The sequence below is a fragment of the Lactuca saligna genome, chromosome 9, assembly GCF_052625555.1.
Source record: "Lactuca saligna cultivar CGN05327 chromosome 9, ASM5262555v1, whole genome shotgun sequence".
NCBI classification, from domain to species: domain Eukaryota; kingdom Viridiplantae; phylum Streptophyta; class Magnoliopsida; order Asterales; family Asteraceae; genus Lactuca; species Lactuca saligna.
The window spans coordinates 128,858,218-128,874,275 of NC_136425.1; the positions used below are offsets into that span (position 1 = coordinate 128,858,218).

General features: G+C 41.6%; 1 protein-coding gene across 1 annotated transcript; it reads right to left on the minus strand.

Moving 5' to 3' along the window:
• Positions 1-1,304: 1,304 nt before the first annotated feature.
• On the minus strand, positions 1,305-2,029 carry LOC145016706 (uncharacterized). Its single transcript, XM_078974950.1, has 3 exons — positions 1,963-2,029; positions 1,555-1,895; positions 1,305-1,448 (listed from the first exon to the last, which is right to left on the minus strand). Exons 1-3 carry the CDS (start codon positions 2,027-2,029, stop codon positions 1,305-1,307), a joined length of 552 nt encoding a protein of 183 aa, XP_078831076.1.
• Positions 2,030-16,058: the final 14,029 nt, after the last annotated feature.

The window sequence follows — 16,058 nt, forward strand, 5'->3', positions numbered from 1 at the left end:
GGTTCTTCTCACAACACTAACTCACCAAGTTGGCCTCTCTGACTCATCGAGTTGGTTGTAAAACCAACGTGGCCAATTCGTCTCTACTCGACGAGTTGGGGCACCTACTCGTTGAATTGCTCAATTAACTCATAAATAAATATATAAATATTATACCTAGAAGTTGGGATGTTACACATGTTTAGGTTGGGATGATCTATCAAATATCCCAGGCTCGTGTGATTTGTGTAGATGGTATACCGGACCCCATATAGATAATTTTGCCAAAATTTGAGGGAAAAATCACAGCCTCTAGCTCCATATCAAGAGTATGGTAATTCACCTCGTGAGGTGTCAACTACCCTGAAGCGTAAGCAATCATGTGATTCCTCTACATAAGCATTGCACCCAATCCCATAATCAATACATCACAATAGACCACAAAGTCATCCATACCCTCGGGATGGATCAGTATTTGAGCCTCACACAATCTTTGTCTCAAAGTATTAAATGACACCTGCTACTCAGGCCCCCACCAAAAGGTAACATTCTTCTTCATCAATCTGGTCAAACGAACAACAATCTTGGAGAAATCCTAGATGAATCTCCGGTAATACCATACCAAACCAAGAAAACTCCGAATATCAGATGGAGTTCTCGGGACCTCCCACTGCTTCATAAACTCAACCTTGGACGGATCGACCAATATACCATCTAGGTTGATGAGGTGACCCAAAAATTGCACCTCATGCAACCAGAATTCACACTTGGAGAACTTGGCATAAAGCCTCTCCCTCGTTAAAGTCTCTCGAACCTCCCGTAAGTGCTTCTCATGCTGCTTCTTGATCTTAGAATAGACTAAGATATCATCCATAAATACTAGCATAGATCAATCCAACATCATACTGTATACTTGGCTCATTAGATCCATGAACGATGTCGGTGTGTTGGTTAGCCCGAATGACATCATCACAAAATCCTAATGATCATAACGAGTCCTAAAGCTTGTCTTCTGTGCATCCTCATCCCTGACACTTATATGATGATAGCCCAATCTTAAATCAATCTTGAAGAATCAATACACACCCTGAAGTTGGTCAAACAAATCGTTAATCCTCGGAAGTAGATAACAGTTCTTAACTGTCAATTGCTTAGCTCTCAGTAATTAATGCACATCCTGTGCGAACCATCCTTCTTTTTCACGAATAGGATCAATGCTCCCCAGGGTGAACTACTAAGCATGATAAACCCATTGTCCAAAAACTCTAGTATCTATATGGACAACTCTTGCATCTTCGAAGGTATTAAGCGGTACAACACATTGGCTATCGGGCCCACACCGAAACGAAATCAATTTGAAACTCCACCAGCCTCTCAAGACGCACCCCTGATAAGTCCTCGGGAAACAAATTAGGGAACTCCTGAATAGTAGGTACCCCATCCACATACTTCTTCTCCAATCCAAGTATCTATAACATATGAAAAAAATCATGATCATCCCTGCTGAAGGTGCCTACTAGCCCTCGTAATTGAGCAAATAGTTGGTCCGCGTTGCATTCCCTTTCCATGATTAACCAGTTCTCCCCTACTTGGGATTTGAACTCTCACAAGTTGATGCTCACAGTCAATCATAGCCCTATTATAGCTCAACAAATCCATACCCACAATAATCTTTATCCCTCGTAGAGGAATAGGGACCAAATCCATCAAATACTTCTTGTAAAACGACTCGAGAATGAAATACAAATGGACCCTTGAACCACTCACAGTATGATCAACTACAATCTCTGTCTCCAAACAGTAATCCAATGCACCCAAAGAATCATCAAACTTCTTAAGAGCAAGAGACATGAAAGACTGGGTAGCCCCCAAATCAAAAAGAACATGAGTCGACACCCCATTGACTAAGAACATCCCTAAATATAAGCATATAAAACATAAGCATAAATAATTAAAGCATGAAAATACAAGAGAAATACATACCAGTGACAACACCTGGCACTGATCGGGCATCCGTGTCCGTGAACCGAAAAGCCCAACTCCTCACCATAGGAGCCTTTGTTGCCCTGATAGCTATCAGTGATCCTTAGTATGGCTGGAGTGGATGTCGCTACTAATATTCCTGATAACCTCGGGCAGTCGGCCTGCTTGTGGCCTATTTGATTACAATGAAAGCAAATTAAACCCGATCCCTAGAGGAAATCCCTGCTAACATGACCATTCTTGTCGCCCATATAGCAGCTCGAACCTACTAATTGACATACTCCCTCATGCTGTTTCCCGCACTTGCCACAACGACCCTGACCCTACTGGACTATAGATCGCAAATCAAAAGTATTGGGCCTTTTTTCGGTTCCTTAGCTTCCTGAACTTGAGCTGGCTTCTGCTTCATTCGAATCTCCAATTTAATCTCCATCTCTTAAGCGCTATCAATCATGTCCTCCAACATTCTGTATCCCAACATGCTAACAAACTCCCTGATGTCATCCATCAGCATGTCATGGTACGTTGTCTTCTTCGTCTCCTAATCCACAACAAACTGTAGAACCAATACATCCCTCTCGCTGAACTTCGCGGTAATCTCAACCATGCTTTCAGTTGTCACAGCTCGAAATTTTTAGATCAGGTAAAGCCTAAACCCTAAACAATTGTAAGTGAAATTGCATTGCAATTCTTATTGCATTTTATCATCTATAGCCTTAGGGTTTGTTTAAAAAAAAGCTAACAAAGAGGTTTGGATTGAAACCTAAGCTAAAATACAATGTTATAAAGAAACATAACTTAAAAGACTAAGGGTTTAAAACATAAATTACCCTCATTAAATGAGTTTTCACCCAAATTAATTAAGGGGAAAAGTAGTTTACGGATTTGAAATCAATTCAATGAAGATTTCACAGTCCAAAACATAAAACCAATAGAGTGTTCACAGTTTGGAATTAAAATCAAAGGGAGTTCACAGTTTGTATTTAATTCATAAAGGTGTTTAAGGTGTGCCAAATCTGAAAACACTCCTTATTGGGCCGAAAACACACAATTAGCCCACCATAAGGCCGTAAACACATAAGGCCCAAGCCTTTTAAGGTTGTAAACACCCCTATATATGTGTGTATTCAGCCGTAAACAAATTCATTTCTCACATTTCCAGCCGTGAACACTCCCATATTTGCTCTCAACCACCATCCGTGAACCTTCATAAATTCATGAAACTTTTCCCAGATCTTCAAGTTTTCACCAAGAACATTAAGAACATTCAACCATGTCTTAAAATATTCAAACCAAGGTTGTCAAGATCGGGATCCTACCTAGGACCGTTTTTGGGTTTGCAAAATCGGAATCGTATGATCGGGATCGAGATCCTAAGATCCCACAAAATAGAATATAATTCTAATTTATAATATTAATCATAAAAAATATTTCAAACATTTAATTTTTCGTTCAAAAGTTATAAAAACTTTAAAATATTAGTCATAAGTGACAATAAAAATGATAAATGGTAGATTGGTAAAGGGTAAAAGACATAAAATGGTAAAAAAATTTCTTTTGAAATTTTTTTTAAAGGAAGGTAGGATCGGATCGTATCTCGATCCTACGATCCTACCTGCGATCTTACCCAAAATACGATCCTTTTACGATCCGGATCGTTTTTCATACATAGGATCGTAGGATCGTACGATCCTACGACCAGGATCGCGATTTTGACAACCATGATTCAAACATCCACCAAGAACACAACAGGAACCCATTTTCCAACCATAAACCCCCTTTCAATTTTATACCGTGAACCCCTTCCAACATTTCAATTAATTCCAAATAAATATTGTAAGTATCCCTTAACTAATGAAATCATCATTTAATTATTATTTAAATTAATATCTTATTGATTTAAATACGATATCGGGGATAATTATATTTAGGATACGACCACTGCCACATATTATAATCTGTGGCTTTACCGTTAGCACTTCACAATTCAACCGAGCACACACATTCGAGGTGAGTTCATACCCCCATATTTTTGTGAGAATGTTTTTAGGGGGGAGGGGATACAAGTACAACATAAGTAATTTTGTGTTTAAAAATATAATTTTGATTATTATATTTTCTAACTGATAACACACATTTGAACGTGAACCATATTACATACGGAAAACATCGTGATTACTAGATTTACAACCAAATTAAAAAACATGTTAAGACGCAATGATTTTTCAAGTACATATTTTAACACGGAAGAACAAACTTATAAACTATATTAAGTATAGTTTATGGAATGAACGTACTACTTTTACAAGGATACACAATTTTTACAAAAAGGGTTTTCATTATATTATTCGTGAATTTGCTGAGGGAAAAAAATTATGAGAGATGACATCGAGTACTTACCTAAGTACCTAGATAGTCTACCTTATGAACCAGAGTCTCCTGGAGGGAGAGCGTGAGTTTGTGTATAGATCTATACGGGATTGACAATCCCGCACCTTGACTATTAGCTACAATGGTTCTAGGTGACAAACATCATTAACATTTACGACGTCTGAAGTACATCGTAGGGTTTAACGTCCATCAGTATGGTTATAAGAACTCATCCGAATATAACATGGCCTTGTTCACGTAATAATATACTTAACAAATAGTCTCCAGGGTTAATAACTATGTTATTACTTAGTATATATACAAGGGTGATATGAAATTAACATCCGACAAGCAGTGGAATGTGTGACTTCTGACTCATTTCCTATTCCTTGTTTGGTTGTGGGCTTAGGGAAGAATCACCCAATCGACTGTCTGTTCAATCTACGCTTCTATAACTCGTATGTACTAAGTCATCATAGGAGGGTATTAACATCACTTCCAGTCTACAGAACAAACACGTTTTTGGCTACTTTTATTTAATAATAAAGCTACACTTTAACTACTTAAGTATGGATAAATACTTGTACCTTTCAGTTTTGCAACATCATAGACAACAAATCACTCTTATGGAAAATATAGGATTTTTCCAGGACAAACATTAGCATTTTACAAGCAAACGGTTCATCATTCGACTAACAAACAACTATTGTTAATTTTATAATTCTTTACTTTATGCATTAAGGTTATGTATGAAGAATATCTGATAGACAGTGGGAGGTGTGGTTTTCGCCTCATTTTCTGTTCTTTGTTTGGTTGTGGGCTTAGGGCAGATCCACACAATCAACTGTCCGTTTGATCTTGGTTTATATATATATATATATATATATATATATATATATATATATATATATATATATATATATATATATAGCTAGTATAAACTAAGTGGTCATAGAAGGAACTAGTATTATCATATTTTTACAAAGAAAATATAGGATTTTCTTAAGGAACTCTTTCATCATATTTCAAAGGACTAATACAGTTAACTCTGTAGGTACCTAGTGAATACGTCAGGGTTATATATAATGAGGATCCGACAAACAGTGGGATGTGTGCCTTCCGCCTCATTTCATGTTCCTTATTTTGTTGTGGGCTTGGGGAAAAACCACACAATCAATTGTTTGTTGGATCTGGATTGTATGTGACCTGTATACACTAAGTACTCCTAGAAGGAACTAGTACGAGTCATTTTACTTATCATTCGTTACATTAGAAAATATACGATTTTATGGAGAAACATATCATGTTTTGTGAAGAACAAAGAACTTGTTTTCTAAAACAAAATGCTTATGAACTCACCAATTTTAATGTTGGCACTCTTTAAAATCCACTTGTCTTCTCAGAACACTAATAGACAGGTACACGCACAGGTTCCTAGAAGATGGAGCATAGTAATTTTAAGTCTTTACATTGTTACTTACTTTTAGAGTCAATCATATATGATTTGAATACAATGTAAACATTTTAATATCAATACAATGGTTTTTGTTTCTTTGATTACTATTATTCAACTGTTTTGATACTATACATGACTTCCTCTACCCCCAAACGTTTCCTCCGTTTCGGTTTGGGGGTGTGACATCCATCGTCTGGCGAAGGACCTGAAAGTCCCTCGCCAATTTCTGCACCTCAATAGCATGTGAAAACTCAACTCTGAATCCCATAACAAAAGAAGCTAGGTCATGGCCTTTACGGTCTCTTCTCCTAAGGCATGACTGTAACAGCCCGAAATTCAGGTACCATTAATTAGCCCTTCATCTTTTGATATATTGTCATTTTGGGTCTTTGTGTTGGGCGAGTACGCTGGGCGTACAAGGAGTACGCTGCGCATACTCACGTGCCTCATTTAAATGCGCCATCCCCCGGGTATGCTGGGTGTAACCGGTCCAGACCCAAAAAAACCTAATTTTGTGGTTGGCTGTAAAAGGAATGGGATGGCTTGGTTCCTCAGCCACCATCCTTCAGAAAGAAACCCTAAGAGAGTTGTTCCTCCGTTCATAGCTTGTTTGTGAGTGTTCTAAGCTTGGTGGTGTCATTTCAAGGTAGCTAAAGAGAAGAGGAGTCCATTGTGGAGGCTAGAAGTTGGTGTTCAAGTGTAGATCCATGAATAGCAAAGGATGGAGCTTCTTTCTAAGGTAAAAAGTTCGGATCTTTACTTGTAGTTCTTGTGGTATGCTTAATGGACCATTTCTAGGGTTTTGGTCCCAATGATGGAGACTTTATAAGCAAGTAGTCTACATTAGCTTAGATCCATCATATTTCTGGTCCATTTGAGTTGTAGATTCATAAAAATGTAATCTTGGACATGAATGATTAGCCATGCATGAGATTTAGATCTTTTGAGTTGTAATGGAAAGGTATTAAGGAGTGTAGGAGCCTTTACAGCCATGCCAAGGCTTAAAGGTTTCGACTTTATGGGTAAGAAAGCTTAAGGAGAGCCGGATCTAGAAGTTGAAGAAGTGTCTTAATCATTTAAGACCAAAAATGAAGAATGGCTGAATCTGAGTGTTACGTTGGGCGTAACTCCCAGTACGCGCAGCGTACTGGGTGGAGACCCTCGATTTTTGATTAGTGAGGTACGCCCCGCGTACATAAGTCTGTACGCCCCGCGTACTGAAAGATGTTGACTTTTACGGCTTTGGTCAACATGTGGACTTTGAGTCAAGGAAGGGTAAAATGGTCTTTTACCCCTCTGGGGAATATTAATAAGGGTAAAGTCTAGTTGTGGAAGTCTTTAATAATTAAAATGATATTTCGTTATGGTTAGGCGGGGTTGGGATTCAGAGATAGCGAGCACGTGAGATTCTAGACTTTCCACGAGGTGAGTTTTCTCACTATACTGTACCCGGAAGGGTTTTATCGTGTGACTGAAAGGTCGGATATGTTATGAGTTGTATGCATCGTATATGTTAAGTTAACCGTTTGTATGTGGTATGTATGCTATACTTGATATGGGCCGGAAGGCATTATGTTATGGGCCGGAAGTCATATATGTTATGGGTCGGAAGGCGTTGTGATGTGGACCGTAAGGTTGACGCGGGCAGGACCGGAAGGTTTACCGAGTTGGCACAGAAGTCCCCTGAGACACATGGACCGGAAGGTCAGGTCCTGGAAAGGCGTATGTGCATAAGTAGTATTTTGGGGAACTTACTAAGCATTTAGGCTTACAGTTGTTGTGTTATGTGTTTCAGATACTAGCGAGGACCGTGGGATGGCGCCGGCGTGATCTGTACACACTAACGGAAGAATTGTTTTATGATCTTGGGATGTATTTTGTTACGATGACATTTGTTATACATGTGATTTCAGAATATTAAATGATGGTTATTGTTGTTTGAAAAATGAAAAATTGTTTTGAAAATTTACGTTGTTACAAGTTGGTATCAGAGCCTTGGTTTGAGGGATTCGGATGCACCTTCAGGCGTAACTGAACTCAAACCGAGGATTTGAGAAAAAAAATCAATTAATAAAGGCATAAAAAACTATAAGAGATTTTGTAATTACCAAAGGAGAAGTAGTGTGTACGGTCAGCCAGCGGCCGAACGGTAAAATCCCTAAAATACCCTTACAATATGTGTTATGAGATATGTTATGATATGTTATGCATGCTAGAGTAGACTAGGTATTCATATTAGGACTAGAGTGGCCTGATTTGTGATGCCTTAGTCTAGGGGAACCTGCTGCTATGAGATGCTTTGAGAGCGAGTAGGTAGCCAGTGCGCAGCAAGAATAGAGTACTCGTGATCCAGGGTCCAGGGAGGAGGACTTGGGGTGAATGTTGATGCGGTGTAGTCGGTAGTATAGGGCCCGTACTACTGAAGACACCGGATCAGTGGGCAACCCAAGTAAGAATCTTTTGGGTATCAAAGGCCGAGTAGGGTTGCATTATCAAGTGCGAGGATGCTCGATTGAGTCTCTGATATTTTTATGTTGTATTTCAGAGGCATTATGGTTGGGCCACGCCACAAACCTAGGACGAGCAGTGTGAGTGACGAGGAGCTTCGTCAGATGATCCACGATGAGGTGGTTGCGCCGATCCGGGCCGAGATTCCGGAGATGTTTAGGTCTACCAAGACCACACTCATGGAGACTTTCGATGAGCGGTTTGCCGCAGTGATTGAGGCCGCAGCCGCTGCAGCTATCGTAGCTATGGCTACTGCCAGACCTCAGGGAGGTGACTCGTTGCTATTTCGGGAGTTTAGCAACACGAAGCCACACGAGTTTGACGGGACGCAGGATCCGATCGCTGCGATGAGATGGATTGCTGACATTGAGGGATGCTTCTACACATGTTCATGTCCGGAGCATCTGAGGGTACGGTTTGCTTTGAACCAGCTCCGCCTGGGAGCAAAGGATTGGTGGAAGTTCGTGACGGCGAACTTCACTCTTGTGGAGATTTCGGCCGTGACATGGGAGAGATTTACTACTATGTTCAGAGACGAGTATGTTCCCCCGGTGGAGAGGGAACGGTTGATTCAGGAGTTCTTGACCCTCAAGCAGGGTAACGATTCGGTTACTATGATCACCCGGAAGTTTCATGAGAGGGCAATGTTCTGCCCTGAGCAGGCTCAAATGAGCCGATATTTGGGTATACTGAGGAGGGACATTCGGGAGTTCTTATCGAACTCGACATACCGGACATTTGCTGAGCTCCATGCAAATTCCTGGAAGAGGGAGATCGAGTTGGAGACTCAGGCCAGGGAGGAGGCTGAGTCTCAGTGGGTGGATCCGCGGCCGGCTCAGTCCTAGCTGGCAGCCAAGCGGACCAAGTCCGCCGATTCGAGGAGGGGAGGTCAGAAGGGCAACACTTGCGGAAAGTGCGGCTAGGGTCATGAGGGGGCCTATCGATCAGGTGCTTGCTACAAGTGTGGCAAGGAGGGGCACATCTCCAGGGATTGCCCCAAGGGATTTATGGTTTGCTTCCATTGGAACCAGATCGGCCATCGGAAGGCCGAGTGTCCTCAGCTTCACCAGGGATCAGCACAGGGATCTGCGCCTACTGCTAGGGTTACCCAGACTCGGCCGGTGAAAGCCCAGGCTCCGAATGCTCGTGGGAGAGCTTTTCAGTTGACTGCAGAGGAGGTCCGCGCGGCGCCCGATGTCGTGGCTGGTATGTATTCTTTCATGTATTTACTTTTATGCTGAGATATTGTGCATATATTATGATATGCGTAGGTACTTTTCTTGTGAATTCTATACATGCCTTGGTATTATTTGACTCGGGTGCGAGTCGGTCTTTTGTATCTTTGACTTTTAGTTAGCACATTGGTATTGTTCGGGAGGTGATGAGTCGACCTTTGAGGGTTTCCATAGCTGATGAGAAAGCAGTATACGCCACCGATGTGATTCGAGGATGTACGTGATTCGAGGATGTGTTCTCGAGATTTTTGGTATCAAGTTCCCTATAGATCTGGTTCCCATAGCGATGGGAGATGTCTGTGTCATCGTGGGCATGGAGTGGTTGAATAAGTTTGGAGCAGTCATTGACTACGAGAGACAGTTGGTGACTATACGAGACCCTAGTGGGGGGAGTACTTACTGTGTATGGCGAGGGGACCCGGTGTGGGTTAGCGTTTTGTTCGGCTGCCAGGGCGAGACAGAGTTTGCAGCAGGGCTACAGTGGATTCATAGCCTATGTGATGGACACACGAGTGGCCGCGGGGAGGCCAATTTTGGTTGATGAGGTCGTAGTAGTGTGCGAGTTTTCGGATGTGTTTCTCGAGGAACTGCCAGGCGTGACTCCGAAAAGACAAGTGGAGTTCCATATCGATCTGGTTCCAGGAGTGGCACCCATCACCAAGGAGCCTTATCGCCTCGCTCCACCAGAAATGCAGGAGTTATCCTCGCAACTTCAGGAGCTTTTGGGAAAGGGGTTTATTTGACCGAGTAGCTAACCTTGGGGAGCGCGGATTCTTTTTGTCAAGAAAAAGGATGGTTCACACCGGATGTGTATCGATTACCGGGAGTTGAACAAGTTGATGGTTAAGAACCGATATCTGTTACCTAGGATCGATGATCTGTTCGATCAGTTGCAGGGGGCATCTTGGTTCTCTAAGATAGAATTGACGTCAGGTTATCATCAGATGAGGGTTCGGGATGAAGATATCCAGAAGACTGCATTTAGAACTCGTTACGGACATTACGAGTTTGTGGTAATGCCTTTTGGGCTCACCAATGCCCCGACTGCATTCATGGATCTTATGAACAGGGTGTGCAGGCCGATGTTGGATCGATCAATGATCATATTTATTGATGATATTTTGGTATATTCGAGGTCTAGAGAGCAGCATGAGGAACATTTGAGGGAGATTCTTGGAGTTCTAAGATCGGAGAGGCTGTATGCCAAATTCTCCAAGTGTGATTTTTGGTTACGAGAGGTCCAGTTCCTAGGGAACCTTGTTAGCCAGAAGGGGATATTGGTCGATCCGGACAAGATCGAGGCAATGATGAGATGGGAAGTGTCGAGATCGCCCACTGAGATCAGGAGCTTTCTAGGTTTGGCTGGCTATTATCGGAGGTTTATTAGGGATTGCTCCAAGATCGCCATGCCACTTACAAAGATGACCCGGAAGGGTGTTGCATTTTCATGGGGTCCGGAGCAGCAGTCCTCATTTGAGACCCTTCGTCAGAAATTGTGCGAGGCCCCGGTGCTCGCACTCCCGAAAGGGATGGAGGATTTTGTGGTATATTGTGATACATCCATATCTGGATTAGGGGCAGTGCTTATGCAGAGGGGACACGTTATAGCGTATGCATCGAGGCAGCTGAAGCCTCATGAGTCGAGATATCCCACCCATGACCTGAAATTGGGGGCTATGGTGTTTGCCCTAAAGATCTGGTGACACTATCTATATGGGGTTCGGTGTACCATATACATGGACCACAAGAGTCTGAAGTACTTGATAGATCAGCCAAATCTCAATATGCACCAGAGGAGATGGTTGGATGTGGTGAAGGATTATGATTGTGAGATTCTGTACCACCCGGGCAAGGCTAATGTTGTAGCCGATGTGTTGAGCCGTAGGGCGGAGAGCGCCCCAATCCGAGACATTTGTATGAGGTTGACGGTGATGACTCCGATTTTGGACACCATTCGAAGGGCCCAGGCTGAGGCTGTGAGACCAGAAAACCGAAAGAGGGAGCCGGTTGTCGGGCAGGTATCACAATTCGTTACTGATGGTCGTGGACTTATGACATTTCAGGGTCGGATTTGGGTCCCGTTTGTGGGCGGGACGCGTACTATTTTGATGGAAGAAGCGCATCGGTCGAAGTTCTCGATCCACCCCGAGGCTACTAAGATGTATTTGGATGTAAAGAAGGAGTATTGGTGGCCCTGTATGAAGAGGGATGTTGCATGGTTCGTCGAGAGGTGCTTGACTTGTCGACAGGTCAAGGCCGAGCACCAGCATCCGCATGGTAAGTTACAGCCGCTAGAGATTCCCGAGTGGAAGTGGGAACAAATTACCATGGATTTTATCACCAAATTGCCAAGGACTGCAAGAGGGGTCGATGCAATTTGGGTGATTGTGGATAGATTGAAGAAGAGCGCTAATTTTCTAGCTATTAGTGAGAGCTCTTCTGTGGAGAAGTTGGCAGAGTTATATGTAAGGGAGGTGGTATCGCGGCATGGGGTTCCGATGTTGATCATTTCAGATCGGAAGTACGATTTACTTCAAGGTTTTGGAAGAAGTTTCATGAGGAGTTGGGTACGAGGCTGCATTTCAGTACCGCATACCACCCGCAGACGGACGGACAGAGCGAGCGAACGATTCAGACGCTCGAGGATATGCTCCAAGTGGGGGAGAATTGTTCCTTTGTTCATAGCTTGTTTGTGAGTGTTCTAAGCTTGGTGGTGTCATTTCAAGGTAGCTAAAGAGAAGAGGAGTCCATTGTGGAGGCTAGAAGTTGGTGTTCAAGTGTAGATCCGTGAATAGCAAAGGTTGGAGCTTCTTTCTAAGGTAAAATGTTCAGATATTGACTTGTAGTTCTTGTGGTATGCTTAATGGACCATTTCTAAGGTTTTGGTCCCAAAGATGGAGACTTTTTTAGCAAGTAGTCTCCATTAGCTTAGATCCATCATATTTCTGGTCCATTCGAATTGTAGATTCATAAAAATGTAATCTTGGACATGAATGATTAGCCATGCATGAGATCTAGATCTTTTGAGTTGAAATGGAAAGGTATTAAGGAGTGTAGGAGCCTTTACAACCATGCCAAGGCTTAAAGGTTTCGACTTTATGGGTAAGGAGGCTTAAGAAGAGCCGGATCTAGAAGTTGAAGAAGTATCTTAATCATTTAAGACCAAAAATGAAGAATGGCTGAATCTGAGTGTTACACTGGGCATAACTCCAGTATGCGCAGCGTACTGGGTGGAGACCCCCGATTATTAATTAGCGAGGTACGCCCCGCGTACATAAGTCTGTACGCCCCGCGTACTGAAAGATGTTGACTTTTAGGGTTTTGGTCAACATGTGGACTTTGAGTCAAGGAAGGGTAAAATGGTCTTTTACCCCTCTGAGGAATATTAGTAAGGGTAAAGTCTAGTTGCGGAAGTCTTTATTAATTTAAATGATTTTTCGTTATGATTAGGCGGGGTTGGGATTCGGAGATAGCGAGCACGTGAGATTCTAGACTTTCCACGAGGCGAGTTTTCTCCCTATACTGTACCCGGAAGGTCGGATATGTTATGAGATGTATGCATCGTATATGATAAGTTAACCGTTTGTATGTGCTATGTATGCTATACTTGATATGGACCGGGAGGTATTATGTTATGGGCCGGAAAGCATATATGTTATGGGCCGGAAGGCGTTGTGATGTGGACCGTAAGGTTGATGCGGGTAGGACCGGAAGGTTTACCGAGTTAGGACGGAAGTCCCCTGAGACACATGGACTGGAAGGTCAAGGCTTGGAAAGGCGTATATGCGTAAGTAGTATTTTGGGGAACTCACTAAGCATTTATGCTTACAGTTGTTGTGTTATGTGTTTCAGGTACTAGTGAGGACCGTGGGAAGGTGCTGGCGTGATCTGTACACACTGACGGAAGAATTGTTTTATGATCTTGGGATGTATTTTGTTACGATGACATTTGTTATACATGTGATTTCAGAATATTAAATGATGGTTATTGTTGTTTGAAAAATGAAAAATTGTTTTGAAAATTTACGTTGTTACAATGACCAACCTTCTCTCACCAATCGTGAGCTCGATCCCTCAGAAGGCAATATGGAAACCTCACCTTCGAACCCTCAGGGCAAAAGCTTGTTTATTGAGCGCGCTCCATATCCACAATACACCATCTGCTGGCTATAAGGGCCTTCTTCCCAAAGAACTATGGGGATCTGCAAGCCTTTAACTCTCAGAATTAGAGAACATATACTCCAAATTGACCAACTGTAATCTCTTTATGAAAGGCCCCAACCACTTATCCAAAATCTCCATGATCTCCTCCTTGATGGTACCGAACATCATAGGAGTCGCATGTAACAACTCGAAGTTATTCATCGCCAAAACCCGTTCTACCCGAAAAATTTGACGTTATCAAATTCGTTCCGTTTTCACTTTGGGTTAAATTATTTAAACTAATATGTTTATTACAATTTAATGTGTGTCTAAACCACTTAGGAACTCATGTAATTAACCCAAAATATTTATTTCATAAGTTTTAGAAACGTCCCCGCCGGGTGACGGAAACTTAATTGGGTGCGACCAAAAACCTTGTTTAATGCCGGTATCGGGTAGAATTCCACCGTGTCCAAGGTTTAGGACCTATATAAACGTGTTGAATCACCCATTTGAAGCTTTTTCTTCCTCTCTCTACTCTCTCTCTAACCTCTCTCCTACATCCAAACTTTAAGGGTCCAAAACTCATTTTTAAGGCCTCAAATCCCTAAGGTACCTTCCTAACCTTAATGTATAGCATATTTGGCTTCCAAATTAGGGATATAATCATGATTTAAGACCTTGTATATGATTTTACGGCCTTGGAAGGAGCTTAGGCCGTAAACTCAGAATAAGTGGGTTTTTAAGCCCTAAAACCCCGCCTAAACAATTTTGGACTTTAGATATGGCTTAATGGCTTCATGGAAAGGACTTATAACATTTAAAACATGGTTTTTGATGGATTTGAAGGAGTTTACAGCCAAGGCACAAGCTTGGGCCGTAAACTCATATTTATGGGGTTTTCTTGACCTTAAACCCTTCCAAATCACTAATAAGGCTTAGATATGAATTATAGAATATTAGTATTAGCATTTGGACACTTGAAACATAATTTTTGAGGGATTATTGTGAGTTTACGGCCAAGGCAAGTTCTTGGGCCTTAAACTCCTTAAAACTTGGTGTAAATTCATTTTAAAGTGTCAAAAAGCCCCTATAACACCCCTAAAGCCTTGGAATGAATTTTAGAAGTCTTTACAATCAAGTTTTTGGCATTAAAACATATGGAATCACTCTCTAAGAGAGTTTACAGACATGAGAGGGGTATCATACGCCGTAAACTCCAAACACCCCTTCAAAACTTTAAGCAAATGCATGAAAGGCCTTGAAACAATTTTAGCAATCACATGTGATTAGTTTGGAATCCAAAAACACAACTTTTCATGGTTTTATAGGAGTTTACGGCCATGAGACCATGCCAGGCCATAAACTCCCTAAAAAGTGTCATTTTGGTGTTTAAAATTTATTCCAAACCCTTAAACCAAACCTAGAAATTGTCCCCTAAGTGTTTGAAGTCCAAATTGCACCATAAACCACCCACCATGAGCTTATGGCCTTAAACTCATGGGGAATGGGTGTTATGGCCGAAAACTCCATTTAGAAGTTTACTCTTGAGAAGTAAACTCATTTCCTAAGTCCCTCGCATCATTACATGTCCTTAAACGCCACCCAGGTCCCTCCAAACACTTGTATCAGAGTGTTTTCGCGACTAGAAGTGTTTGTCCCTAACAATTAAATAATCTAAGTCCTAATTAGATACAAATGTGTATCTTTACATTATACTTAGGAAACACATGCTTTTGCAAGCCCCGGACCAACATTTAGCATCCGAAATCGTCACATTTCTCGTCCGGTGAGTTCATACCCCTACGCCCTTTTCCGTGTTTTTCAATGTTTTCAGGGGGGGGGGGGGTGAATACAAGCAAAATATAACTGTTTTCAAATCGTAATATTGATATGTTTCAAATATATCTGACAAACTTATAAACTCTTTTACTCCTTATGTATTATGCTGAGCATAAGGAATGATTTATCAATTACAACTAAATGTATTTTAGTTATGAAAATAACCAAACTAATCAAATTATTATGGGAATAATTTGGGGTGCTTTACTGTTCGTTTTATCATGTACTGATATCTATATAAGGTTATTAGATAAACTATGTCTGATTCAGTTTATCTCCGTATCATTTGAATGTATTGTCAGATAGTTTCTTTGTATGTATCTATATTCGCTGTATTACGTTTCATAATCTTCTGGATGTTGATATCGTATGAGAACCCTAGTACTAGTTTGTGAGATAGTCACTACCCTTTATGGATGATCAGTAAATCCTCCCCGGAAGTGTAACCAGAGTCTCCTGGAGGGAGAGCGAGGAATTTGTGAATAGTCTATTTAGGACTGACAATCCCACACCTTAATTGCTAGCTACAGTTAGGTGGGCAC